At 54.4% G+C, this 27,569-nt stretch overlaps 1 protein-coding gene across 2 annotated transcripts; it reads left to right on the forward strand.

Annotated features, from left to right (window-relative positions):
* Positions 1 to 1,970: 1,970 nt before the first annotated feature.
* On the forward strand, positions 1,971 to 20,369 carry UCKL1 (uridine-cytidine kinase 1 like 1). Of its 2 annotated transcripts, none has more exons than XM_008924399.3 (15): positions 1,971 to 2,168; positions 5,806 to 5,999; positions 6,536 to 6,642; positions 6,846 to 7,016; positions 7,265 to 7,336; positions 8,846 to 9,035; positions 9,774 to 9,835; positions 11,143 to 11,159; positions 17,333 to 17,431; positions 17,768 to 17,861; positions 18,160 to 18,222; positions 18,579 to 18,701; positions 19,011 to 19,118; positions 19,282 to 19,438; positions 19,998 to 20,369. In XM_008924399.3, the coding sequence occupies exons 1-15, from the start codon at positions 2,101 to 2,103 to the stop codon at positions 20,072 to 20,074; spliced, it is 1,602 nt and encodes a 533-aa protein (XP_008922647.1). In that variant the 5' UTR covers positions 1,971 to 2,100; the 3' UTR covers positions 20,075 to 20,369. The 2 variants fall into 2 exon arrangements, with proteins under 2 accessions (XP_008922647.1, XP_017929446.1); XM_018073957.2 differs by lacking the exon at positions 11,143 to 11,159 and adding an exon at positions 15,027 to 15,046.
* Positions 20,370 to 27,569: the final 7,200 nt, after the last annotated feature.

Consider the following 27,569-nt stretch of genomic DNA (forward strand, 5'->3'; position numbering starts at 1 on the left):
GGCTGATTAGAGGAGGGATTTGCGCTTAAAAATCATCTAGAAGGAAAAAAGGCCAAAACCAGGGACTTTTGGCCTGTGTGAGAGCTCAGCAACCGTGAGGGGACTTGGGAAGCAGAGGAGATTTGCAGAGGAGGGTGTGCCAGGAGGAAGGCTCTGTCGCTGCCGAGGTTTGGAGGCAGTGCAGGCGATTCCTGTCCCACCTGGGAATCTGGGATGTTGAGTGGGATGCTGGGAGAGTTGCTTCTGTCACTGGGACATTTTAACAAAGGCAGGAAAAGTGGCAGCAGGAGCGTGCGATAAGGAACAATATCCCTGGGCGAGGGCTCCTCGCGCCACGTCCCCCGTCCCTTTGCTTTTTTGCTTCTTTAATGAGAAGGAACAGAAATGGCTCCGGAAGAGAATTTTATTTTTAAACTTCTGAGAGAGCTTTTACAGCAAGAGGAGAGTCTGGGCAGAGATCAGAGGTGGAAAAGTTCCTTTGATCATCGCTCGCTTCCCTGATGTCGGGGCAGCAGCTGCGGCTCACACTGGGGACAGGTTACCCCAAAACCCTCCTGTCCCTGTCCCCTGCTTCAGGACCAGCCCCTCATCCCTGGTTCCCATCAGGTCTCCATCTTTTGGGGCAATGATCTCTGCAGGTTCTGTTGGTGAGCAGGAGCAGGAGGGGGCTGATGCCCCCCTTGTTCAGGAGGGGTTTGCTGAGGACACCGGAATGCAGTGTGTGACCTCTGCTTCTGGCATAGCCCTGGTGGCTCCAGAAGATGGAGGAGGGGGAAAGAGTCTTTTTCCACTTCTGGCCCCACCTCCAGGTGTTGGTGCTAAGCAAGAGGGAGCACCCACCCCAGACCCCCTCAGCTTAGAGGCCGAGGTCCCATCTCGGGAGGCTGGAGTCTCACTTGGTGACCATGGAACATCATTGGGATGCTCCATGTCCCTGGCAGAGCCTGGCTGCCCTCAAGGTGTCCTCTGCCACCTTCTTCCTTCCTCAGCAGCCAGGGGTTGTGGGGTGGGGGCTGCTCTGCCCCAGCCCCTGCACACCAGGGCTGGCTGGGATCCCCCTCCTGTGGTGCCCAACATCTCCCACTCTTGGCGTATGTCTTGCCTGTCAGAGGGTGCCTGGCCGGCCAGCCAGCCCAGGGGGGGCAAGGGGCAGCTGGCAGGGGGTGCTGAGGGAGCGGATGGCCGGGCACAGCAGCCAGCAGGACGTTATTCTTAGCCGCCCGCAGCTCCAGGGTGTTGAGTTTCACCCACTTGTTTACTTCAGGGCTGAGGGGACAGTGAGGGGCAGCTCTTGGGGAGCTGAGTGACCAGGGTGGGGAACTCACAGCTGGACCCCCACCGATGGGAGCTCCGGGAGGGGGATGAGTCTTGCCCCAAAAGCCGGGCACAGCCAGCAGCCCCCTGGCCCTGAGCCCCAGCTGCTCCACCAGCTGCACGTGGGGTGCTGTCTGGGTACCCCCTCCATCCCTGCCCTGGGGCCATCCCCTCCTGCCCCCCTGCAGACCCCTCCCCGCCAGTGTCAGGAGCCCACGGGGACTCACCAGTGCCCGTGGATGTGAATGTCACTCACCAGGTGCCCTCCCTGCTGAACCCCCTCGTCCAGGGCGGTCAGACACCCCCGGTCCTGGGGAGCAGAGGCGCCCCAGGAGCAGAGGCGCCGGGGGCTGGTGTTTATTGCGTGTGCTGGGGGCGGTGAGGGGAGGTGTCACTTCATCCCCGACCCCCCCGCTTTTTTTTTAATCAAGCCAGTGCTATTAATATCAGGTAATGAACGTAATCTGGAGGTTAAGCTATCCTCTTATGCTGCTGACCGCTGCGCAGCTCCCAGACGCAGACACTCCCCCGGCTCTGCTCGCTTCTCCTGCCTCCATCTTCCAGCCCCCTGGATCTGCCGGGGGTCTGTGTCAGCCCGGCCTCTCGGGACCCCGCAGTCCCAGTGCCGGGGGGGTCGCTCCGTGCATGGCTCCGAGCCCCGAGGCTCGCCCGGCTGCCTTCCCACCCTGGTAGTGCCAGAGATTGGGGACAGGAGCCGAGGTGCAGGCAGGGACAGGGAGTGACACCCTCTGTCCAGGACCACCCCCAGCTCAGCGGTGGGGGGAGATGAGCAGCCCCCCAGCCTTCTCCAGCGTCCGCATCTCAGGCTGCTGGGCCCTCGGGCCGGATGGCGGGTGAGTTTTGCCTCATTTTTGAGTGCATTTTACTGGTTTTCACCTGTTTGCTTGCTGGAGCGAACCCTCAGTGGCCGCAGTCCCAGTCTCCCAGCTCCAGTTCCCATCTTCGTGATGACTGAGGGTTATGAGAGCGCAGGCAGCAGCCTGGAAAAGATCAGTTTCCCGTGGGACATGGCTGTGGCCAGCTGGGAGCCTCAGCAGGCTCAGGGGGCTGCTGGGGGGTCCTGAGGGCTGGGAGCTCAGTCGGTGGGTTGTTTACTGGGTGCAGAGCCCAGGACGTGCTCTCCTGTCCACTGCCAAGTTCAGGTTTGGGGCTGTGCCATCTTTCCTTGCTGCTGTAGGCGCTGCTGGGACCTGCTGCCTTTCTCAACCTGGCCCACCAGGGATCCAGGGTGGTCAGGGCTCTCTGAAGGCAGCGGAATGCAGAGAGCTGAGCACAGGGCACAGGGCTGGGGATGGGAGCACAGTGGGGAAGGAGAGAGGTGCCTCTCACACCTCAGTAAATCCATGCTTGGACTAAGCAGGAGCAAAATGCTTCCTTCATTAGTGCTGGCACAGCAGCAGGGCTGGAGAGCCCTTGTGGGGAGCAGACCGCCTCCACCAGGCTTCCTCGAGGAGGCTCCAATGAGGATGCACCAGCTGCAGGGAAGGCAGAGCATCCCCAAAAGCTGGGGACAGCCTGTGGAGAGGCCTTCCAGGTAGGCTTGACAGGAGAGGGGTTACCAAGCCAGAGTAATGTTTCCTTTCCTATTTGCCTGGCTGTGGTACTGAGCTGCTGAACCCCAGCAATCCACAGCACTGAAGAGGGTCCATGTGGGACAAGGAATGGCATGGACTCCAGCTCTAAACAGGGTCCCATTCTCTCAGGGCTCTGCAGGTCAGGACATTGTGGGGGCTTCATCACTGCTACAGGAAATTTTAAAAGGGGATAGGGAAGAACGGCCAGCAGAGATGGCTTGGATCAGCCATCCCTTTGGAACTGGGAAGAACCCCTTTCTGGCAAAGGCAGAAGTGAAAAACATCTACAAATCTTGAAGTGTAACATTAGGAGAAAAGGCATGACCTTTGGAGAGCTCTGGGACAGCCCCGCAGCCCGCCCCACAGCCCTCCTTCTCCCACATAAATCATGGGAAACGTGGATTTGAGAGGTGTAGAATATCTGCCTCTTGTACAGGCACCAACAGTGTAGATGTTATCGATAGAAATGTGTAGAATTTTGGTGAAAGCCCAGAAATATTTGGATGAGATGAGGCAAAGCACCAACTCTTGGAACAGGATTAAAGTGCTGCATCCCAGAGCAGCCCCAGGTGTGTGTGAGGGGCTCTGTTCCTCTCCCAAGGGTGCATGTCCCTGCATCCCACAGGAATGTCCCCTCTGTGCCAACACCCTGGTGTGCTGTGGGCACCCAGGAGAGCAGAGGGGAGGGGTGACACTTGGGAAAACAGGATGGAGCTGTGGCCATTGCCTGTAATTCTGGGCACTGCCACAGCCATCAGGGTCCAAAGCTCCCTGTCCCTGCCAGGAGCTGGATGATGTCGATGCTGGTCAGAGGCACCGGTAGCAGAGGTGAGCCTTGCTCTGAAAAACAGAGCTTTGCCCAACTCAGAGTCACTTTGGGAATGATGGCCTAGGTCAGGATCTGTGAGCAGGCACAGCAAAACTTGTCAGTGTGTGACCCCAAGGAGCAGAGCATCCCGACAGGCTCGCCTGTCGCATGGAGACCGACGTGCATTCCCAGAGGAAAACCAGCCGAGCAGCCCACGGCGCAGCGCCAGTGGCAGAGCTCTGGCAGAGCAGTCCCAGGAGAGGGACCAGGATGCGGATGAAAGGAACCGCTTTATTTTTCTGGTAAACAACTGTGGGTTTGTCATCTCTGCTCTTATCAAGCCAAAGTGACTTTGTTCATGCACCAGCACCGCCGGCTGCTTGTCAGCCCCACTCTGGCAATAGCACCACTGGGAGAGGAGACCCATATATCCCATCTGGGTTTGCTGCTCCTGGTGGACAGAACCATTTTGGTAGACACCCCAGAAGGTTTCCTGATGGGTCTCACTTCCTGAGGTCGCTTTTTAAAAGTGATAGTTGGGGTGTTCCTGGCTCCTGGTTGAGCTAGAACCCACTTGGAGCTGGCTGTGTGTGCTGATGGCCTCTGGCAGGGGATGGGGTATTGATGGCTTGAGGCTCTTGTGGGACACTCTGTGGGTGCACACCTTCAGGTAGGCATCGGTGGGAGAGGTCTTGGTGCAGGGGCAGGAGCTGCAGCCTGCCTTTTGTTAGCAGGAGTTCAGCAAAGTCAGGCAAATCCCTGTCTCCTTGCCCACTCTGCAGGGATGTGCCAGTGCAGGAGGTAGGGATGGTTTCCTGGGGGGGTCCTGCCGTGCCCAGGGGGTTTGCCAGGGCGATCCCCACTGTGCCCAGCAGGTTTGCTGTGTCACTTCACGCACAGATGACCAGTCTGAAATTTTGATCTTTATCTAAAATTGTTCTAAAAGGGGCTCAGGGAGGGAAGGGAATTAACCTTCATACCAAAACAGCTTAAAATCGACCCAAAATCTGTAAAGCCCTGCAGTTTAAGCCCTTTCAAAAGCAAACCATAATAGAGCAGCAGCAAAGCCCTCCTGGCTCGGCTGGGCTGTACCAAATAGTGCTGGTTTGGAGCCATTGGTGCCCAGATCTCTTGGTTTCCCTTCCAGCCCAGTCATGGCTGAGGAGAAGAGCAACCTGAGCAGGGAGGAACCCTTTGCACCTTCTCCCAGGGAACAGACATCCCTCTGAGGTGGCGGAGCACAAGCAGGGAAGAGAGGGCACTGGTATAAATAATCCTCCCCGTGCCCATGCTGGCTGGGCAGTGGCTGTAGCTTATCTCCTGGCCAGAGGCCACTTATCATTTCCCAGCCACTGCTCTCCCGCTGCCAAGCTGGAAAGGGCTCAGGAGGGTGTGTTGTTCCTCTCCCTCCCCGGGGCTGCGGGGCTGTGGTGGGAGGGTAGATAAGGGAGAGGAGCCTGCTCCAGGGCTCCAGGTGAGCTCAGAGCTCACCCAGCTCCCAAGGCAAAGCTGATGCCAACATCTTGGCAGTCCCACTGCCTGGCTCTGCCCAGCTCACAGGCTTGTCCCCAGGGGCTTCAGGACAAAGGAGTGGGAGAACTAGAGCTTGAGTTGGAGTGCAGTGCTCAGAGTGGGGAGAGGAATGGAACTGGGGGTGGAGGGGATGAGGGCAGTTTAGCTGTAGCCCGTGTGTTTGACTTCTATCCCCAAGAAAGGTCCCTTGGCACATCAGAATGGGTTGTTGTCCTCTGTAACACACCCCTCTGTGTTTTGAGAGCTCAGTGGGTGGTTTATTTCACACAGACCTTCCCCAGGCAGCAGGACTTTAGGGAGGAAGGTTTGCATTGAGCCTGTTCCACGTTAAAACTGCTCCTGTGTAAGAGTTCCTCAGGGTTGGCCATGGCCCGGGGTCACAGAGGTGTGGGTGCTGGTAGTGATGCAGCAGGGCTGTGGCTGCCTCTCCCCCTCTTCCATTGCATCCTTCATCCATGTGCTGTGGGATCCCCTCAGGACCCTGCTCCCGCACACCGGGAACGCGTGTCCTTCCCTGCTCCCAGTAACTGCGCTCCTTCCTCTCGCCGTCCCCAGTAACAGCAGTGCTGAATCCCTGGACCGGCTGTATCCCACGGTGGGCTCCACCAAGCCCCCCCGGAAGCGGACCACCAGCCAGTGCAAGTCTGAGCCCCCACTGCTGCGGACCAGCAAGAGGACCATCTACACAGCAGGCCGGCCACCGTGGTACAACGAGCACGGGACACAGTCCAAGGAGGCCTTCGTCATAGGTAGGACACCTCTGCACTGCCCAGGCAGCATCGCTGACACCTGCCCTGTGGGTCTCCAGGAGATCGTGGGGGGATTCCTGCCATATCGCCTCCTTGGAATTTTGAGGTTGGCTCCAGCCCGAACAGGAGCAGGGAGAGTCCCCTTGGTTAGCCCAGTATTGACTGTGTGGGCTGAAACCAAGAGTGTGCAGAGGGGCTGGTGGATTGTAGCAGACCGGAGTCTTTGTTGTTCCCTCAACTCCTGTTGCCTGGGCTGGCACGAGTTCCCAGGGATTTAGTCTGGGCTGGTTCCCATGCCAGCTCTCACCGTGTTACACAACCATCTAGTGAAGGGTTTCCCAGCTTTTGCTGGGCATGTTGCTGGCAGTTCCAGTACATGCCACTTGATTTTTTTAAGGATAATCTCTTGGAGTGCCTATGATTTCCCTCTTTGAAGGTTCCTCCAGCTTAGTGCAACAGTGCAGGACCTGGGCTCCAGCCTGTGGTGGGAAAGGCTGTGCCCGGGGTTGATGACTCCATTCCCTTTTCCCTGGCAGGCCTGGGAGGAGGCAGCGCCTCTGGGAAGACCACAGTGGCCACCATGATCATTGAGGCTCTTGATGTCCCATGGGTGGTTCTGCTGTCCATGGACTCCTTCTACAAGGTGAGGCTGCACATGGCCCTGGCCAGGCTCCTCAGGCTGCCATGGCCCTTGGCATAACCCTTGGGTAGTGGGGCCCTGACACAGGTTGCCCAGAGAAACTGTAGCTGCCCCATCTCTGGAAGCGTTCAAGGGAAGAGGTGACTGGGCACAGCACTGGGGAGGGAAGTGCACGACCACGTGCCCTAAGCTCTGCTCTGTGGCAGGTGCTGACCAAGCAGCAGCAGGAGCAGGCAGCCAGCAATGACTTCAACTTTGACCACCCCGACGCCTTTGACTTTGACCTCATCATCGCCACCCTCAAGAAGCTGAAGCAAGGCAAGAGTGTCAAGATCCCCATCTATGACTTTACCACCCACAGCCGCAAGAAGGAATGGGTATGGGACACTGAGGGGGGTGGGACAAGGTGGGGGACGGCCAAGGCAGGGGAGAGGGAGCCAACTGCACCCCTCCAACCCCTGCCCTTTGCAGTCAGATCTGTGCTGTTGCCCTCTGCCCTGTGCCTGGCTCAGGGAGCGTTTTTGGGTGAGCTGTCGCAGTCACTCTCAACCCAGAGAGGTTCCCTGGGACGAGGCATCTCTGAACATCTGTTCTGTGCTTAACCACATCCATTTTGACTCCACAGAAAACCCTGTATGGCGCCAATGTGATTATCTTTGAAGGCATCATGGCATTCGCAGACAAGGAGCTCCTGAAGGTGAGGAAGGATTTCTAAGCAGTTCTGGCAGGAGATGGTGGGAAGATAGTTTCTCCTGAGGTCCAGCAGGAGGGAGGTGACCTTCCTTTCCAGGTTATACCAGCTGCTGTAGAACTTCCCTGTGCAGGAGAAATAGGCTTTGACTCTGCAGCAGCAGGGGAAGAGCCCTGGCAGAGGTCAAATGTTTCAGTAAATACCTCGATCTCAGCCATTTGTGCCCAGGAACCAGGAGCTGTGCTGAGTGGTGACCTGGTTCCTGGCAGTGCTGATGCATAAATACAACTAGAAATAGCTCACCTCCACACTGCTGCAGCTTGCATAGCCAGAGGCAAACTCTGCTGAACTTCTAGTGCACAAACCTGGTGTTCCTAACACGGACTCATCCAGCGGTTCAGGCTTTCTTGGGAATTATTTGGACACATCACAGAATGGTTTAGATTGGAAGGAACATTCAAAGAACATACAGTTCCACCCCCCTGCCATAGGCAGGGACACCTTTCACTAGACCAAGTTGATCCAAGCCCCATCCAACCTGGCCTTGAACACTTCCGAGCATGAGGCAGTCACAGCTTCTCTGGGTAACCTGTGTCAGCACCTCACCACCCTCACAGAGAAGAATTTCCTCCTAATCTCTAATGTAACCCTGCCTTCTGTCAGTTTGAAGCCATTCCCCCTTGTCCTGTCACTCCAGGCCCTTGTCCAAGTCCCTCTCCAGCTCTCTTGGACCCTCTTTAGGTACTGAAAAGAGCTCTAAGGTCTCCTCAGAGCCTTCTCTTCTCCAGACTGAACAGCCCCAGCTCTCAGCCTGTCTCCATAGCAGAGGTGCCCCAGCCCTCAGAGCTTCTTCACAGCCCTGACAAATGCTCCATCAGACAGTGAGCCATGCACAGACTCAGCCAAGCGCTGTCTAAAAAGTTCTCTCCCCTGCCAAACAAGTGCTTGGGTTGCACTTTTCTGGAGCAAGGATGACCTCCAGTGGACAGCTGAGTGAATCCCCCAGGAAACTTTCCTCAGCATCCCTGCTCCTGCCTCTTGCAAGTAAGGGCAGAGTCATGCACTGCCCTTCTGTGCTTTGCTCCTTTCCAGTGTTAATTCCCTGCCTATAGAAGGGGCTTGGAATGAGATGATCTTTAAAGTTCCTTCCAACCTAAACCATCCCAGGATTCTATGATTAAGAAGCCAGTGCTCCTGGGTGGACCCTGTTGGTCAGTGTTGTGGGCAGTAACTCCTTCTGTCTCCTTGCTCCTAAATAAGATCCAACCAGGTGTTGGAGCTGGTCAGTAGCGGGGACAGGGTTTGGAGCAGGACAGGTCTCAGAGGGCACAAGAGTAACGGGCAGGTGGCAGCAAGGGACTCACTGGAGCACCAGCCAGCTTCCAAGGAAAAGCTCCTCCAAAGCTGGAGCAGAGCCAGGCACTGTTAAATGGGAGCTGTGCTGAGCACGGGGGGAAGGTGGGTTGAGTCACACACCTGGCCCAGTGGGGTTTGTTCCCTCCCTTCCCACTTCAGCTGCTGGATCTGAAGATCTTCGTGGACACAGACTCGGACATCCGCCTGGTGCGCCGCCTGCGCAGGGACATCAGCGAGCGCGGCCGGGACATCGAGGGTGTCATCAAACAGTACAACAAGTTTGTCAAGCCCGCCTTCGACCAGTACATCCAGCCCACCATGCGCCTCGCAGACATCGTCGTCCCCCGAGGTACCTGCCCAGGGCTGGCCTGACAGGCAGTCCCTCAGAGACCCCGTCCCTCTGCCCTCAGCTCTGCTGGCCAGTCCACCCCCCTCCAGCTGGCGAGGGCAGAGTGGCTGTCCCATGCCAAAGCAAAGGTCCCTCCAGCCAAGTGTCTCCAAACACTGGTCAAACACAGGTTCCATGGGGAAAGTCTGGGCTTTTCCCTCAGCCAGCCTCCTGCCCTGCCACGTCCTGGCAGCACAGCAATTGAAGAGCTGGAGGTGACTTGTAGATATCCAGTAACAGATTATTGAATAAGGGTTTAATAAAAGCAGGAATGTCTCCTGCTTTGCTAGGAAAGGGTTCTTTGGGGAAGCAGGGGTACAGTGTGGTTTTGAGCACAGTGGGGAATTTGAGGAAGAAACGTGGAAGAAAATTGGTCCTGACCAAGGTGACTCCTTTTTCTGGTATTAATTGACAAAAGGAAAGGGCCTCAAGTTGAACCAGAGGAGTTTCAGATTGGGTATCAGGGAGAATTTCTTCACCAAAAGTGCTGTTAAGCCCTGGCACAGGCTTCCCAGGGCAGTGGTGGAGTCACTATCCCTGGAGGGATTTAAAAGATGTGTAGTTTTGGCACTCGGGGACATAATTTAATGGTGGGCTTGGCAGTGCTGAGGGAGCGATTGGACTTGATGATCTTAGGGAGCTTTTCCAACCTTCACAATTCTGTGATTCTATAATTCTTTTGCTTTTGGTTCACTCCAGGGAGTGGAAACACCGTGGCCATCGACCTGATTGTTCAGCACGTCCACAGCCAGCTGGAAGAGGTAAGGGATGCTGGGTGGTGAGGAAGGTTCACAGCCTTGGCTGGCAGCGGTGGCATTGCTGGGAGCTGTGCTCTGGGTGCCCAGGTGGGAATGACCTGGCTTCCTTTGTGCTCCAGGTGTGGGAGTCCCTGTGAGCTCCTCCCAACCCTCTGCCTCACTCCAGTGAAGGAAACTGCCTTGTCCCTGTGTTCTGATTAGTCATGGCTCCTCTGCCAGCTGCGTCCAGCAGCAAATTCCTTCCCTGCCTGGGAGAGCACATCATCAGGGGACAAATCAACCATCCTTCTGTCATCCAAGAGATGTGCCCCCTTGCCTGCAGCCCTCCAGGGGCAGCATCACCCCAAACCCTCCACTCCTTCAGCTCTTGGGCTTCTCCTCTTCCCCTCTGTGCAGATGCTGCTGCACAAGTCTTTCCAGTCAGGAGTCCACTTTTCCACTTCTGTGGCCCTGGATTTCAAAACCCAAAGTCTTATCAGTGTTTGAGCCTTGATCCAGACACATGCTCCATCACTTCCCCACCACTGGCTTTAACAAGTCTTCTCCCTTGTCCCAGGCCAGTCCTGACTGGTGGTTTGTGACCCTGTGATCAGCTGATGCCATTGTGTGTTGCTGTCACCGAGCAGCACAGCCTCCTCCCACCCCACAGCTGTAGCTTTAGTGATATTTCAGTCATGGAGATGCTCAGAGCGATCTCCTGGGAGGTGGAAGAACCGTGACCTGGAGATGGATGCGCCTCAAAGTAAAGGGCTTGATTCCTTCAAGTCTTTTGGAGGTCTCAGGTGGCAGGAGCTGCTTGGCCTTGGGATGGGAGCCGGCACACCACAGCATCCTGCTTCCCACGCCTGCTCAGGAGGGACCACTCTTGAGCAAAGGTGTCTTGGCAAGTTCCCCCTCCTGGAGCACCTGACTGCCTGGATTCACAGCATTAAGCTCTAGGAGGTTGGGAATGTGGTTGGTCACAGGAGGAAGGATCAGAGCCCTGGCATTGGTGCTACCACCGGGCTGAGGAGCGCACCCAACCATGGGGCACAGTCCAGGGGAGGGGAATGTCTGTTTTCCCCCAGCCCCTGAGATCCAGCCGAGGAATATCATGGCAAACCCAGCAGCTCCCGTGGGTTCCACTGCGAGCCAGACAAAGGGTTGGCTTGGGGGAGGCTTTCGCAGACTTGGGGAGGGGAAGAGGGGTAAAAGGCTACATATGAATGCAGGAAAATATTCCTATTTTTCCTTTTTTTTTGTCTTGAAACGACCCTGGTGTTGACAATGCTTAATACCGGTTGCATTGTGTCTTTGTGTTGCTGCCGCAGCGTGAACTCAGTGTCAGGTAAGAGCCCTCACTCTGTCCTGTCTGTGCAGCCGAGGCATTTCCAATGCCAGGCACTGCTTGGCCTCACCCTGACCTGCAGCGGGACTGACAGCTCGTGTAGCACACGGCCTTGTCACACTCAAAGGTGACAAAAGGCCACCTTGTCCTTGGCTTTGGGATGGCAGGGACAGGGCTGCTCCCCAGGGATGTACCACCAGCTGGAGCACAGATCCCTGAAGCTGGGGCAGGGCCAGGTTTGTAGCTGGGGACCCCCAGTCTCTGCGAGAGGGGAGGCTTTGCACCCTGAGATGCTCTTTTATTTCTCTTCATCCTCTAAGATGAACGATTTTCAGAGCAACTCTCCATCCCTGATGATTAAACATCATTATACATAAATTATTAGATTAGCCAAAGCATCTTAAAAATAAATAAAAAAATTGGTGGAGAGTGACATTTTACTCGGGCAGATGGTGATAGGACAAGGGGGAACCATTGTAAACTAAAGGAAGAGAGACTTAGATTGGATATTAGGAAGAAATTCTTCCCTGTGAGGGTAGTGAGGTGCTGGCACGGGTTGCCCAGAGAAGCTGTGGATGCCCCATCCCTGGAAGTGTCCAAGGCCAGGTTGGACAGGGCTTGGAGCAACCTGGACTAGTGGAAGGTCTGAGGGTTGGAATGAGATGAGCTTTAAGGTTCCTTCCAACCCAAATCATTCTGTGATCTTGAGGGTGGTGGGAGCCCTGGACCCCTCACCACACACAAGTGCTGTGCCTGATGGCACCCAAAGGAGCGTAGCAGCTTCACATCACCAGAGATACCCCCTTTCCCACTGCATCCAGAGGCTGTACAGCCACTGCTGGAGGACTGAGAAAATCCTGCTGCCCAACTCCAGCAGGATTTCTGATTTCTAGGTGTCTGCAGGTAGACATTATGACATATATGTTGATTTACTTAACCTCTTCAGCATGTGCCTCCAGATTGGACTTTGGCTCTCTTCCTTCCATTAAGGCTTTCAGGTATTTTTGTAGGAAGCAGAGGGAATGCATTACTGCAAATGGGTTTCCATTTAGATCTCCATCATTGTATGGAGATGCATAACTCAAGTAGCCCTAAAATTTACCTTTGGCATACAATGTGCTTTTAAAATACCTGAGATGAACAGGCAAGAGGCCCTGCCTTACTTATTTCTGCTTCAGCCAGTCATTTCTGGACTAGGGCAAGTGGATGTTTTATTTTATTTCTCTTTGCTTGTGTAACACCCTGGGGCCTGACATTTCCATACAGACACCTAAGCTTCCCTCTGTGTCTGGAGGTCCAGGTGGGAAGATGCTGTTTAGTATGGAGAGAAATCTGTTACTTTAAAATATGGCAGGAATAACATTAGCAAAGGCACTAATGTGTGTGTGGGGAGGTGTATATGTGTGTGTATATATACATATAAAATTATATGTATATACACAAATAAAATTTTATATATATATATATATATATATATACACACACATATGCACAAATAAAATTTCCTTTCTCTCCAGGGAAAGGGGCACTCAGTACAGGTGATCTTTTTCTGCACCTTAAAAATCAGGTATTTAATATATCCATAGAGTATTAATAGTTTTATGAAAGCAAGTTTGGAAAGGTAACCCTGACCTCCAGAAACAGCTCTGTGATCATGACAGCCACAGCCAGTTTTATGTTCCGTTTGAGGCTCGTGGTTTCCATTTATGCCTTTGACGTAAAATCTGGAAAAAATTTCCTGCAAAAGCCCAAATATGTTCCACTGCTGGAGCCTCAGTGCTTTACTGCCACTGCTGTTTCCCCCAGCCCCTCTGTGGCTCTGCAAGAGGAACCAGGTGGATGGAGAGACACAACGAGCGAGATGTGCCTGGCGAATATGGGCTTTTCATCACAAACAATTCCCCATCCTCTTGTCTGGAATGACTTCTTCTAAATGTCACGGTTGTTGTTCTGATGTCACCACTGTTTGCTGGCGGTGGGGACGCAGGGAGGGCTTTGTGCTGGGAGGATAAAACCTGGATGCTCAGATCTGGCCCCAGTCCGAGGTGCTTCTGGAGGCTGTGCTCCAGGGATGCCTTTTCTGACCGAGGGGCTGGCTGGGACGGGCAGGGAGTGCCTTTCCCCCATCAGATGGGTGAATTCTGGTGAGTTTAAAGAAAGTGGTGGCTTCCTTGGACCTACAAGGCTTGTTTTCATCCTATAACCACTGGCTGCTGAGGAGCTTCATTGCCTTCCCAGTTATTCCCTCAGAATACAGGTCAGACCTTAGCATCCTTGCTGCTGGGGTATTTCTTGTCCAACTTCCCCTGTGGAACTGTGCATGTGCTGGAGAGGTAATTCCATACCAGCACTCCCATTCTATCCATGCCCAGGTGGGTGTTTCTCCTGCTGCCTGGTAGCAGGATTTGGAGCAGCCAGCCCATGCCCTCCAAGGCACAGTGCTCCCAGACCAGCTTGTTCTCCATCCCTCCTGCCACACTCTCAGCATCCAGCCCTGTTCCCAGATCCAGCACTCTTTCCAGCCGATTCCCCTCGCCAATCAATATTCCCCACCCCCAAGGTCCCAATCAGCTTGGCGTGCCCTTTGCCAATTGTGTCTTTAAATATCAACCCGTGGCGCAGTTTAATAGCCCTTGTTTGAAATGTCAGCACTGAAAGGCAGCCGTGTACGTGTTTGAAATGCCTTGACTGCATCAGCTCCTTTGTAGCTGGATGTCTCTTGTCTGCTTCCTGCTCGATAGCATGTTCCACAAAGAGCTGAGGATGTTCCCTGAAGCCTTCCTGGGAGATGGTCACCCCTTTCTCTCTCTCTCTTTCTTTCTTTTTCTTTCCGGGGTTTTTTTTTTTCCCCTTTAAAGCTTTTGTTCTGAGGGGGAAAAATTGTTTCCAAAATAAGACATTTTCTTGACGTGCTCATGGCTGCTCGTCTGGATGTTCCGTCACAGTCCTGCCTGGCAGGAAGGGACAGGAGGCATCAATGCTCCCTCCTTCCCTCCTGGGATGAGCAGGGGGTGGCATGGGTGGTGGGGTGGCTGCCAGAGGGACTGAGCTCTCCCCTCAGCCTGCAGCCCTTCTCCAGGCATGGTGAGCCCAGGGCAGGTCCAGGTGAGCCCGGGGGAAGGAAGATCTTCCCAGCGGGCAGTGATGTTCAGTTCAGAGATGGGTTTCTCCCCATGTTCCCAGTGCTCTTGGCTTTCCAGGCTCTCCAAGGCTTGAGCAGATAATCTCTTCAGCATGCAGGAGGGGGACACCCCTGTGAGCCCACAAGCAGTTTACCTGGGAGCAGGGCAGGTTGGATGAAGGTTTTGCAGGTTGGACAGAGGTTTTTGGTTTTGAGTGCCTGCACTTGCTCTGGGATTGCAGCGGAGCCCTGAGTGAGGGCTGGGCATGAGCCCTGGAAATGTTCAAGGCCAGGCTGGATGGGGCTTGGAGCAGCCTGGTCTAGTGGACCTGCTCATGGCAGGGAGGGTGGAACAAGATTATCTTTAAGGTCCCTTCCCACCCAAACCATTCTAGGATTCTATGGTTCTATGCCCCTCCAGGCTCCAAGGGCCTCTGTTGCAGTGTGGTATTACCCAGGACAAAAGTGGGACAGTGTCCTACCATATTTCTGGGAGCAGTGGAGCCGGTGCTGTGAAGAGCAGCAGTGGCATGACTTGGTCACGAAGGGAGGAGCACTGGTTCTGCATGGTGATGGCCTGGGCACCAGGCAGGTCCAAGAGTCGTTGATCAATTAGGGGATTTTTTCCCCCTTTGACTAATGAGAGTGCTTTCTCCTCTGTTCCATGTCCTGTTTGTCCCTCTCCCCTTAAACTCTCGTGTCTCCTGTCTTGTCTCCCCTGAACATCCCTCCCACCGGGTGACCAGAGGAAGCTGCGCTGGGATATGTGAGGAGACAAACGCTTTATGGCAGTGTTTTGGTTGTGACACTAATGGCGGGGAGTGGGCAAGGGCTGTGCAGGGTGAGCCGCCTCACTAACCCGGGCTGGGGGTCTTGGGGCAGACAGCTCATAGGGTCCTGCTTTGCTGGGGCTGTGTGGACCAAACAGGGGTGGAGGCACTTGAGAGAGCAGCTTTATCCCAAAAATGGGACCTGTTCCCCCAGAAAGTACTATAGGGACCCCCCACAGCACTGACTGGCTTTCAAGCAGGATGGCATCCAGACCTCCCTGTCCCTGCACTGCGTGGGTGTCACAGGAAGGTGCAGAAAACTCGGTGACAGAATGCTGACAGCATTTCCTGGGGGCCTGTTGACAGCTCAGAGTTCAGGGGCGGTGTTCCCACCGCTCACGGAGCTTGGAGCACTCACTGGTATCTGCAGCAGGGAGCAGGAGCCGGGCTCACACCAGGGCAAGAAAGGGGCTGCCCATCCCACTGGCATGGCAGAATGCTGGTACATAGACCTGGCAGTGATGGAGGGGAGAGGTGCCAGTGGCAAGCTCATTCCTGTGCCCCTGGGTCACCTGGGCAAACCCAGCGGGGGCCATGAACAGGTATGTGGCTCTGTGTTGGGGGTCCCATCTCTGCCCCCCTAAAGCAGGCAAACAGGCAGCCCCTGTGCAGGCACCATCTGCCCAAAGCAGGGCTCATGCCCTCACCCACCGTGTGGGCACCCTGGGGGGCAGGAGGGGTTTAGGCAGGGCTTTTCCCCCAGGATCTGTTCCCAGACCAGGTCTGGCAGGAGGAGGGAAGGGAGGACTGTGGGGGCAGAGCTGTGGGTGCTGCTGGCAGCACAGCCCTGGCGTGAGAGTGGCTCTGACAGCAGCAAATCCGCGGGGCAGTGACTAATGGGGTGAGCTCGCTTCACTGACAGCAGGCCCGGGGCCTTGAGGGCTGCTTGTCCCAAACCAGTGATGGGCTCTGCAGGCAGCAGGTGAGCCCACGATGGGACCACAACCCATCCATGCTCCCCACATGGCTGCCAGCTGTCCTGGCTCTCCGGAGCACTCCCTGCATGGGGGCTCCTGGCTGCTACACAGGACTGGAGCTGGCAAAAGCAAGAAGGAGCCCTTAAGTACCCACAGGCCTCGGGAATGTCTCGTTTGGTGTTGGTTGGCCAAGACCAAGAGATGGCTTTGTGGATGGAGGCCTCAAGTTGCCTAGCTCTGCCCTCCTCCATGCCTACCCATCTTCTCTGTCCTCCTCTCTGCTTGCGTGCCTCTCTGTGCCATTAATCCAGGTTTCTGCTTGATTTCAAATCTTAATCATGTGGTGCTTCCGTTTGCTCTCTTCTCCACCTCCCCAACATCTCTCTGACTGGGATGCAGCTGCTGGCACGTGTGTGATCTGACGTGTGGCTTTCGGACCCCAGCCCTCCTCCCAGACAAAGTTGCTTGTCCATCCTGCCCAGCCTTGTGGAAGCCAAATGTGTCCTTCCTCTCGTTACTGCTGCTCTCACAGGGAGAGGTGACTAATGGGGCTCCATTGTGCGCTTCTCCAGGAATGGTGTTCCCTTGATCCAAGAATAGCTCCCAGCCCTGTTTGTTATGTGGAATGAGTCACACAGAACCATTCCTGTCCAACTATAAAGTCTTGAAGCTGTTCCCAATTTGGAATGGGCAAGGTACTCTCTAAAACGGTCACGTTCCAGCACGTTCCAGTGCAACACCTGGCCCTTGTAGGACAGAGACAACTACAAGAGCCCCTCCTCACCCCACGAGTCCAGGATCCATCACCAAATAAGACTCCAGAACAGGAAAAGGTTTTGAGGTTATTTTCCACTTTCTTCCCAACCAGTGAAAATCAAGATGGGCCAACCACCTTCAGAGAAGCTGTGGCTGCCCCATACCTGGAAGTGTTCAAGGCCAGGTTGGACAGGGCTTGGAGAAACCTGTTCTAGTGGAAAGTGTTCCTGCCCATGGCAGGGGGCTGGAACGAGATGATCTTTAAAGTCCCTTCCAACTCAAACTATTCTATCAACCACGGGTCAGCTGCCCAGCAGGTCCTTGGGCTGCGAGGTCCCACTTACTCCAGTGCTCCCCATTCATGGGAGCAGGTCCCTTTGCCATGGCAGGGGACCAGGCACGGCTGGCTGCTCGCTCGGCTCAGCTGGATGGGCTTGGTGTGCGTTTGCAGTGTGAGATGACATCTGGGAGGATGGCTCTGGCCGTGTGCTGTGCTCCAGCCTTCGGGCAGCCTTCCCCAGACCTTCTGACCGTGTGTTTGGTTTTCAGGGCCGCCCTGGCCTCTGCCCACCAGTGCCACCCCCTTCCTCAGACCCTCAGTGTGCTGAAGAGCACCCCTCAGGTGAGGGGCATGCACACCATCATCAGGTAAAGCCCCTACCATGGCTCCCAGGGTGGGATGGGGCTCAGCTGCCACTGGGGTGGGCTTGGTTGTCTTTGGGCTCCCCAGTCCTACTTCTGCCTGTCCTCACAGCCTGGAGACACAAGGCAGGGGTGGTGGCCCCTGCATCGAGGAGCTGTGCAGTTAGTGCTCAGTGGTCTTGCCAACAATTTTATGCTTTTTACCTTAAAACCAACACCACGGTTCCAGGCTCAGATGGTGCAAATGAGCCAGAGAGGAGCAGGGGCTGCCTCTGAACTCTGCCAGCATCTCCAGGGGCACACTTTGGTCCACAGCTGATGCTACCTTTCCCTTCCCTCTAGAAACAAAGAGACCAGCAGAGACGAGTTCATTTTCTACTCCAAGAGGCTGATGCGGTTGCTGATTGAGCACGCGCTCTCCCTGCTCCCATTCCAGGTGGGTTCAGGGCTATAGATGCTGGGTTTCCTCTCTAGTTTCTAACCCAAAACTGCTGGGGAGCCAGGACAGTCCTGGTAGTGCTCCTCCAACCTTCCCCATAGATCAGCCCTTTCCTCTGGATTAAAAAGCACCAGGGCTCCCTGAAGCTGTGCAGTGATAGTGTGACCATGGGTGACAGCTCTTTGTCCTACCTTGGTGTCCAAGGGTCCAGCCCAGCCCATGGCTGGGTGACTTCAGGGCTCCTCTGAGAGCTGTGTCAGAGCTGCTGGTAACACTTCTCACGTGGTTTTTGTAGAGTTGCACAGTCCAGACCCCTCAAGGACACGATTATGAAGGGAGGACATACAGCGGGAAGCAGGTAAGTGGAAGCCAAAGCACTACTGAGACCTGCCCTATGGCGGTTCACTGGAAGCCCTGTGGGTACAGGGAAGGACCCCCCTGGCTGCCATCAGGCTGGGTTTGGTGCCTGCTGTCATGAGTGTGACACCCTGGACCATTGGGTCAGGCATGTCAGTGACCAAGAGTGCCATCATCACTGTGCCACTCGTGCCCTCCAAAAGGGGGGCCGCCTGGGCTGGGAGCGGCACACCCTCTTGGAAGGGATGTGCTTTGGGGTTACCCATTAGAGTCCCCTGCTGCCAAGACCCAGTGCCATGTGGGGTGGGGGTGGTGGCAGCTCCTACACCGTGTGACCACCCTGGCTGTGTGCTGCAGATCACTGGGGTGTCCATCCTGCGCGCGGGAGAGACCATGGAGCCGGCGCTGCGCGCGGTGTGCAAGGACGTCCGCATCGGCACCATCCTCATCCAGACCAACTGCAACACGGGCGAGCCAGAGGTAGAGCCTGGGGCTGCCCAGGACATCTGGTGTTAACCTGCACATGCTGGGTGACTCAGGTGTTTTCTGAGAGCTCTTCAGTGATCCTGGAGTCCATCTTGGCAAGGGTTGAGTGCTTTGAAAGCTGCTCAGGTGGGCTTTGCCAGCAGGCTTGTGCACACAGGGGCTGCTTTGCTGCCCGAGTGTTTGCGCTGGCTCCGAGCTGACAGCCTGGGTCCCAGGGATAGAGATGAATGAGGGAGCGAGAGAAGTGCTCGGGTTGCTCCATTCACCTGCAGCCTCTAAGCTGCTCTCTCATCCTCTACCCAGCTCCACTACCTGCGTCTGCCGAAGGATATCAGCGAAGACCACGTCATCCTGATGGACTGCACGGTCTCCACGGGCGCCGCAGCCATGATGGCAGTGCGGGTGCTGCTGGTATGCGGGGGGTGGGTGGGTGGCTGGCTCCAGAACAACCTGCAAAGCACCAACTGAGGTGCTGTGTCTGGAACTGGCTCCTCCGTGGGAAGGATGGTGTCAGGGCACACGGTACAGGCTGGGGTGACTCTGACCCTGAGCTGTCCCTGTGCATTTCCTGTAGGATCATGATGTCCCAGAGGACAAGATCTTCCTCCTCTCCCTGCTTATGGCAGAGATGGGTGTCCACTCGGTTGCCTATGCGTTCCCCCGGGTGAAGATCATCACCACAGCTGTGGACAAGAAGGTGAATGACCTTTTCCGGATAATCCCTGGCATTGGTGAGTATCTGAGTAGGAATAACCTGTGGCGGGAGGATTTTTGGTGCTTCTGGTGGGGAGAGGTGAAGCCCTGGTTGTCAGTTTAGGTCTGGCCTTATTTTACCTGTGGACCCACTGCCCCTCCTGGGCCCTGCTGCCACATAGGTGGGATTGACATGCTGGCTCTGAGAGCTGCCAAGCAGCTATTCCCTTTTAAGCATCGGGTGCCATACCACATAGCATGAGCCTCCTCCCGCCCCAGATGGAGAAGTCTGGCTGGGACAGCTAGAACAGCCCTGTGCCCACCTCCTTCCCTAAGTTGCCACCTTCTACAAGTTCACCCAAAACAAGCTCAGCGTGTTCTTCTGTCCTCACCTCTGCTGTGCCAGGAGACACCCTTCTACCGGCTGCTAAACCAGCCTCCAGGCTGCTCCAGTTTTGCTGCCACTCAAGTTTCCGTGCTGTTCAAGCTGTCAGATAAACCTGCTTCTGTCCCCTTGCCTGCTGGGATGAGGACAGGCAGGAGGATGGGTCCCAGGGCTCCTGCAATGCTGCCCTCTGACTCTCTCTCTCCCCACAGGGAATTTTGGCGATCGGTACTTTGGGACAGACGCTCCTCCCGACTGGAGCGACGATGAGGACGCTCTTAGCACTTAGCTGGATGTGGAGGTGCCACTGGCACCAGGCAGCTTCAGCACCGCACCTTAACCCCTCTGTCCAGTGCAGAATTCTCCTTCCTCTCACCAAGCATAGATATTTTTTTCAAACCTTACATCGGAGATCTAGGGCGTATTTTTTCAAAGAAACATAAATCCTAGTTTGACTTTATGGACAGTCGTGTGTCCCAGCATAGAGCAGAGTTAATTTATTTTAATTTAAATATTTGCCTATATAACTTATTGGAGATATTTTATAAAGGACAATAATAAATTTTTTCTCTGGTTTTCTTGAACGGAGCCATTCTTTGTAAATTCCCATGGGCCCCCAGTAGGATTTGTGTCCCTCTGGAACTACTGTCCTGAGAGAGGAAGATGCCATGAGGAGTGGTGGGAGGTCGAGAATACCACGCTCCTGATCCAAGGAAAGACTTGGTGGCGGAAGAGAGGGAATTCCTACTGTCTGCAAGGAGACTGAAGGCTGGATATTAGGAAACAGTTCTTCCCCCAGAGGGTGGTCAGGCACTAGAACAGGTCATGGCACCAAGTCTACCAGAGCTCAGGAAGCATTTGGACAACGGTCTCAGGCACATGGTGGAATTGTTGGGGCTGTCCTGTGCAGGGTCAGGAGTCTGGACTCAATAATCCTTGTGAGTCCCTTCCAATTTAGGAGATTCTGTGAAGTTCAGCTTGGATCACATCACACTCCAGCTGAAGAAGCACCAAGTCCCTGTTTGAGTTCAGCAACTGAAGTGAAACAAGCTCACCCCAAGCCCAGCTCTTGCTGAATCAGAGCTGCTCAAGATGTGGTGAGGAGCAGGTCACGTATTGGTCCCAGGACTCTCTGAGCAGAGCTGGGTGACCCTGGTGGAAGGGGAGCAGACCAGCCCCGTGAGGGGGGTTCAACCTGAGGAGGCTATGACCCCTCCAGCGCATTTTTCTTTCCTGCAGGATTCAAAGTACCCATGCAATATCTTTGTGCAGGAGATAAATGTGCCAAGAGGAGGAAACCTAATTCTCATCTGAGCATCCCAGGCCCAGAGCTGGCTTCTGAGGGATCAGGGAAGGCAGCCAGGTTCTGCTGGCACCTCGGATCTGGGAGGGAGATGGTCTGCCAGGCCCTCACCAAAATGGAGAGTCACCTGGTGATCACTCAGTGTGGGCTTGGGTGTGATGAGCCTGAAATAACCGCCACTGTTCTGCGGCACATTCTGTAAATTCTCAACTAGATTTAAAAGAAAACACACACCCGAGTTCCTGCCTGCACTTGGTGAAAGAAGGAGCCCCCAGCTAAAAGCCACACTCAGAGCCAGCACTGACACTTGATTAATGCCTTCTAAAAATAGGTCCTTGTGTGGGTGGAAGGAGAGCTCGTGAGCACAAACACGGGAGGACAGGCAGGCATGGGGTGGTTTTGGCTGGGTCAGCAAGTGAGCAGTGGTGGGACAAGGCACATGGTGACACAATGTCACCATGTCCATGGAGGAACATATCTGGACCCAGAGTCCTTCCTCTGGGCTGCAACTGCCAGTGCAGGAGCTTGGTGCTGGAGGAGCCTGGTGGCATCTTCCTAGACCATGCTCAGTGCCATGAATGAATGCCACTGTCATCCTTTGTGCATAAAGCTCCAGCAGACCTTGTTTGAGCAGAACCGTGGGTGTCCTTCAGGGAGACAGGAGCATGTGTGGGTGTAGAGCTCGGTTTGTCCCCAGAGTCCACTCTTGGGGTGTAGATCATGGAATCCCAAAATAGTTTGGGTTGGAAGGGACCTTAAAGCTCATCTCATTCCAACCCCCTGCCATAGGAAGGGACACCTTCCACTAGACCAGGTTGTTCCAAGCCACATCCAACCTGGCCTTGAACACTTCCAGGAATGAGGGAGCCACATGTCACTTACTGTCACTGCCACTGGCAAACACGGCACCTTCCCTCCCCTCCTGCCCCAAGGGCTGCTCCTGCCACTGGAAAACGTGGAGCCATCCCTCCCTTCCTGCCCTGCTCGAAGCAGCTGTGGCTGATTCATCAGGAAATGCTGTGGCCGGTGGCTTCCACCCCAGGTGGCCGCCTCGCCGCCGCCCTTGCCCTCACGCCATGACGCCATCTTGGATCCGTCGCCCTCCCTGTCAGCCCGCCATGTTCCTCTCCCTCACCCCACCATTACCGGCGCTAACAGACCGAATTTATTTTGTTCACAACAAACTGCTGGTAGCAAACACCACGTCGGAAACTGTGTGGGTGGTGGGCGGCTCCCTCCCTCCCTCCCTCTCTCTCTCCACCTGTGCCTCGCTGCCCCCTCAGCTGGAGGCAGTGTTCCACCCCCGGCCATGCCGGCCACGGGCTGGGGCGGTGAAACAGAACAAAAAGCGCTCTTTTTTTTTTTTTTCCAAGATATTGATCTAAGATGTTCTGAGAAGTACAGGCCGTGAGGCTGTGCCACAGCAGGGTGGGGGATGCAGCTCCTCATCAGCCCAAACTGCCTCGCAAGGGTCACGCTATGATTTAAGTGGAAAAAAGGGCAAACGTGGTGGGTTTTGAGCCCAGCCAAGCCCAGCACTCCACAGACCCTGACCAGGACAGACATACACCGCTCCAGATCCCACCTGCTGGTGACCAGCCCAGCCAGGAGCATGTGGCACACAGGGACACCATGGTCACCCTCCCCACTGCCTCCTTCATAACATGGGGACACTTGGGAAAGGGGCTGGAAAAAAAAAGAAAAAAAATCCCTTTTTTCTCATTGCAACCCATGCTTCCATCTGTCCAATTAAAGCAGCCCGAAAAAAAAAATAAAGCCCGAAAGTATTTGATTTATTGCTATCGCAAGGATACCATGGGCTCAGATGCATCCCCCTGCCATCACTGGGGTCCCACCTCCCATGGCAGAATCCCTGCTCTCAGCAGCACCTGCAGCTCCCAACCATCATTAGGGTCCTACCTAGGACCCCCACTCTCAGCAACCCCCTGCCATCATTGGGGTCCCACATCCCCCACCAGGACCCCCACTCTCGACAGCACCAGGACTGCCTGTGCTTGATTTCCTGCCTGGCATGCGGAGTGACCCAAACCCTGACTGGTCTGACCCATGGCAGAGCCTCTTGAGCACCATCCCCTCATCACCAAAAATAGATCCAAGCAGTTAAAAAAAAAAACCAACAACAAAAAAAAAAAAAAAAAAAAAAAAAAAAAAAAAAAAAAAAAAACAAACAACAAAAAACCAACAGACAAAAAAGGCGAACAATGTCTGCTTGACCATCAAAGAGCAACCACAGTCATTTCGAGGCAGGAACACCTGAGAAGAGGACTTTCGGGTTCTGTTTTCTCTTTCTGCAGCAGATGGGCTGAGTTTTCTCTGAAACAGATGAAATCTCTCCTTGCCCGAGGTAACCGTACAAGGAGCTTCAGTGCTGGCAGCTGCTCCACTTGTGGGCTTGGTGGGGCTGGAAAGAAGCCCAGGGATCAATGGGTCAGAAGAAACGACTCATTTTCCTTTTGAACTTGTTACCTGCTTGTTTCTCATTTGGGCAGAAAGAGGCAAAACTTGTGGGCTGAAACCTGGGTGCTCACCCCAATACTCATCCGAGAACTCGGCAATTCATTGCAGGAGTGGGCTGTGGGGTCAAGGCCACCTCCTTGACCTGAGTTTGCGTGAGCAACATGCTGCAGCTCTCTGGACCTGGCATCTCCAGCCCACAGCTCTGTAGGAAACAATCTTAGCCAATTGTTAAAATAATGCAGAATTTCCATGTATTATGGACAAGAAGACGTTGCAAAGAATGGCTGTTGGCATCAAACACTCTGCTCTGCTCACAGAGGCAGGTTTTCAAAAGTCAATATTGAAACAGGGATGGAAAACGGGGTATTTTGAAGCTGTTGTATGAGGAGTGTCATGCACAGTGATCATGCAAGCTGATATATCCAACACGCTACACACAAACGTGTTTACCTGGTGCTACTGGAAAATTTTTCAGCAGCACCTTCATACTGTCTGCTGCTTAGAGAGATCCTTGGCCAAGCTCACTCACCAAAGAGGCATTTATAAACACCCAAGACATTTAAAAGACTTTATTGGACGTCAGTGCCTTTGGACAAGGGCCTGGAGTGACAGGAGAAGTGAGAATAGCTCCAAACTGACAGAGGGCAGGGTTAGGTGGGATATGGGGAAGACCTTCTTCCCTGTGAGGGTGATGAGGCACTGACACAGGTCACCTAGAGAAGCTGTGGCTGTCCCATCCCTGGAAGTGTTCAAGGCCAGGTTGGACAGGGCTCAGGGCAACCTGGTCTAGTAGAAGGTGCCCCTCCCCATGACAACAAATTTCCAGTTAACATTTGTTGAATCACAAAATCTGAAAATGGTTTGGGTTGGAAGGGACCTTTAAGCTCATCTCATTCTAACCCTCTTCCATGGGGTTGTGCCCCTCCAGACCAAGAGACATCACTTCAGATGGACCTGGATCCTTTGACAGCACCCGTATTTTTCACAGCAGGCAGTTTTCCACCTTTTTCTTCGCTCTCCTCTGTTCTACAGCCAAAATGACTCTTCTGCACACACCAAGGATAACGAAAGATAAAAATAAATGGCTCCCCTCCAGATCTGCTCTCTTGCTGGGCTTGGCCACACTGGAGGATCTGCTGTCTGAGCTGGAGTGGCTTTAGGGTGGAATGGGATGCAGACAACTCCACAGCTCCTGGTCAGGACAGGATGGAGCTTTGCCTTGTAAGTGCGTTCAGAGAAGCAGCATTTAGAAAACACTTTTTTGATGGGTGGGGTGGGAAGGAGAGTCTTCTTGTTGAACTGAGGAGCAGGACCTCTCCACCCCTCAGGGATAGGGAGAGGGAAGCCAGAGCAGCCGGACTGGGCATTGGAGGATGGTCTGCAGCTCCCACACCCAGGGCATCCCTCCTCACCTCCCTCTCCATCTAACAGCACTTTCTCATTTTCAAATGAGTCAAGAGAACCACTAAAACACAGAGTAGTGTTGGGGTTTCTTTCTTTGCCTCACTTCTCTCTGCCGCCCTGCCTGTCCAGCGTGTAATGGAAATTTTACCACAGTCACTCGATGAGCAAACAGGAAGCCAACAGAGAGCGTGGCAGCTCGCTGTGGCCCAGCTCAGCTCAGCAGGGTGACAAGGAAGGCCATAAAAGCCAGCAGGGGGGTGGCAGCGGGATCAGAGTGAGCCAGAGGCACCAAGGCTGGCAGCAGAGCAGGGGAGCTGGTTCTGGGTTCGCAGGTAAGGCAGGCGCTGCCCTGAACCTTCTTTTTCTCCTTCTTCAAATGATTCCCGATAATTTTGGAGAGTACTTTCCACTGTTTGCTTGGGGCCAGTTGGGAGGATTCTGCCACTACCTTATTTTCTGTCCCAAACTCACTAAAATTTCACCTTGCTCTGAGAAACTAATTCTATTTGGGTTTTTCCTCTTCTTTTTCATCTTTCCAAGCCCATAATACAAAGCTTAAAATTCCCCAAAGCCACTCAGATTTCCAGCGGAGGTATTGGAGAAGGTAAAGCTGGGCTGTAGTCACACAAAACTCGTGCTCCTGCCAGAAAGATTTTTCTTCCCTTTGCTCCCAGGAAAATCCAGAGTCACTCCGTTGAATAGTCTTGGCACTGTGGGGGTTACCCAGAGCTGCATCTGGCTCAGTGTACACCACACACGTGGGTGTTAGGACCCAAATGAAGCAAGAAATCTAGAAAGGGACTGAAAATGGATCACAGTTTTCCTTCCTCTGTGTCTTTTGCTGACAGCTTTCCAGGCTGGCTCACTCCTTGCATGTAGCTTGTCAGTGATGAACTGGGAAAACCTTTCCTTTTGATTTTCTACTTAGTGCACTCATTTTGATTGATGAGCTTTTAACACTCATTTTTCCATACAACTCCCTGAAAGGAGGTTGTAGCCAGGTGGGGGTCAGTGTCTTCTCCAGGGAAAAAAGTGACAGGACGAGAAGAAACAGCCCTAAATTGCACTTGCCAAGGTTTAGCTTGGATATTACAGACATTTCTTCACCAAAGCAGTCGTCCAACACTGCAAGAGGGCTGGACCTGCCCAGAGCAGTGGTGGGATCACCATCCCTAGAGGGATTTAAAAGTGTGGATGTGGCACTTTAGGATGTGGTTTAGTGGTGGGCTTGGTAGTGCTGGGGGAATGGTTGAACTCAGTGATCTTAAAGGGCTTTTCCAACCCAAAGGGTTCTGTGGTTCCATGATTCCATGGGAGCATGCGGGGCGATATGAGGAGGATTGGGTAGGTCCCACAGATAACACCACCATAAAACCAGAGTCAAGGGGCTGCTTCTCTGCTGTCTCCTCTAAATCCCTCAGAGATTGGAAGGTCTGGGCAAGCACACAGTGCAGGGCACAAGGCACATGGCTGGGGGTTTGGCGGCTGCCTCGGCGAGGGGCACCTCGAGGACTGTCTAACCTGAGAATGGTGAAACATCAGGGTCAATCTCAGGTTCGTCAGCCCATGAGATGCCTTCTCCAGAGCGGGATGGGCAGCGCCGGCCCCCACCGGCCCCGTGGCTGCTCATGGGGAAGCACATGTGGAAGCGCAGCGGGGAGCAGGGAGGCACCAGAGCTTCATCTGCACCCTGGCACGGCTGTCTGTGAGGATGGGGAAGGACCAGGGCTCGTGTCAGCTCCCCAGGGAGAAAAGGGAGGAAAGTGGCCAGCAAATCCCACCTGTTCCTCAGGAGAAGCTGCTGGAAGCTCGGCCGCACATTAGTGCCAAAGCTGTCACAGTCGGTGACACAGCAGCTGCCACGTGCAAGTTGCTGTTCATGAGAGAGAAGGCTCCAAGTATTAAAAATACCTAATTAGGAACCTCTTCGATTCCCACCCCGATCTGTGCCTCTGTGCGCCAGTGAGCACAGCCCAGGGGTGAGTTTGGCATCCCTGAAAGCATCATTAACACGTCGCCCCTCACACTCCTGACTAGAGGAAAAGACAGTTACAGCCCCAAAAGTGACGATAATGAATCCCCAGGCAGCACACAGGGCCTGTCAGCGCTGGATGTGTCAGTAATTTATGAAGGGAGCACAAAAATATAGCTTTTTTTTTTTTAATTTTCCAAGCTGAGCTTCCTAAATAAAACACGAGTACAAGACACACTTGTCGCAATCAGTCTTTCCTACAATGAAGTGACTAATCCTAAAGATAAACGGTCTGAAGAGTTACCAGCCCCAGTGCAGGCCATGGGGTAAGGGATGAACTGAGCTGCCTCCCTCTGTGTCTGCTCCTGGCCATGTGGATGCCAGTGCAGGAGCAGCAATCCCTGCCTACAGCCACTGGCTCACTCCTTTCAAACCAGGGTGGCCCCCAAAGCCCCACGGGTGATTCCAGGCAGGGGAGCACCAGCACCCACCAAGTCCTGACCTGACTTCAAGATGGTTCAAAACCATTCCGGGAGCCCCCATGAGCAGCTGGGCAGCACAGGGAAGGCAGCTCCATTCCCCTGCACTGGGATCCAGCTGCTGGCAGAGCCTTCTCCTGGAGCTCCT

This window comes from Manacus vitellinus, unplaced genomic scaffold (assembly GCF_001715985.3).
Source record: "Manacus vitellinus isolate BGI_N305 unplaced genomic scaffold, ASM171598v3 scaffold_26_pilon, whole genome shotgun sequence".
Taxonomy (NCBI): Eukaryota; Metazoa; Chordata; class Aves; order Passeriformes; family Pipridae; genus Manacus; species Manacus vitellinus.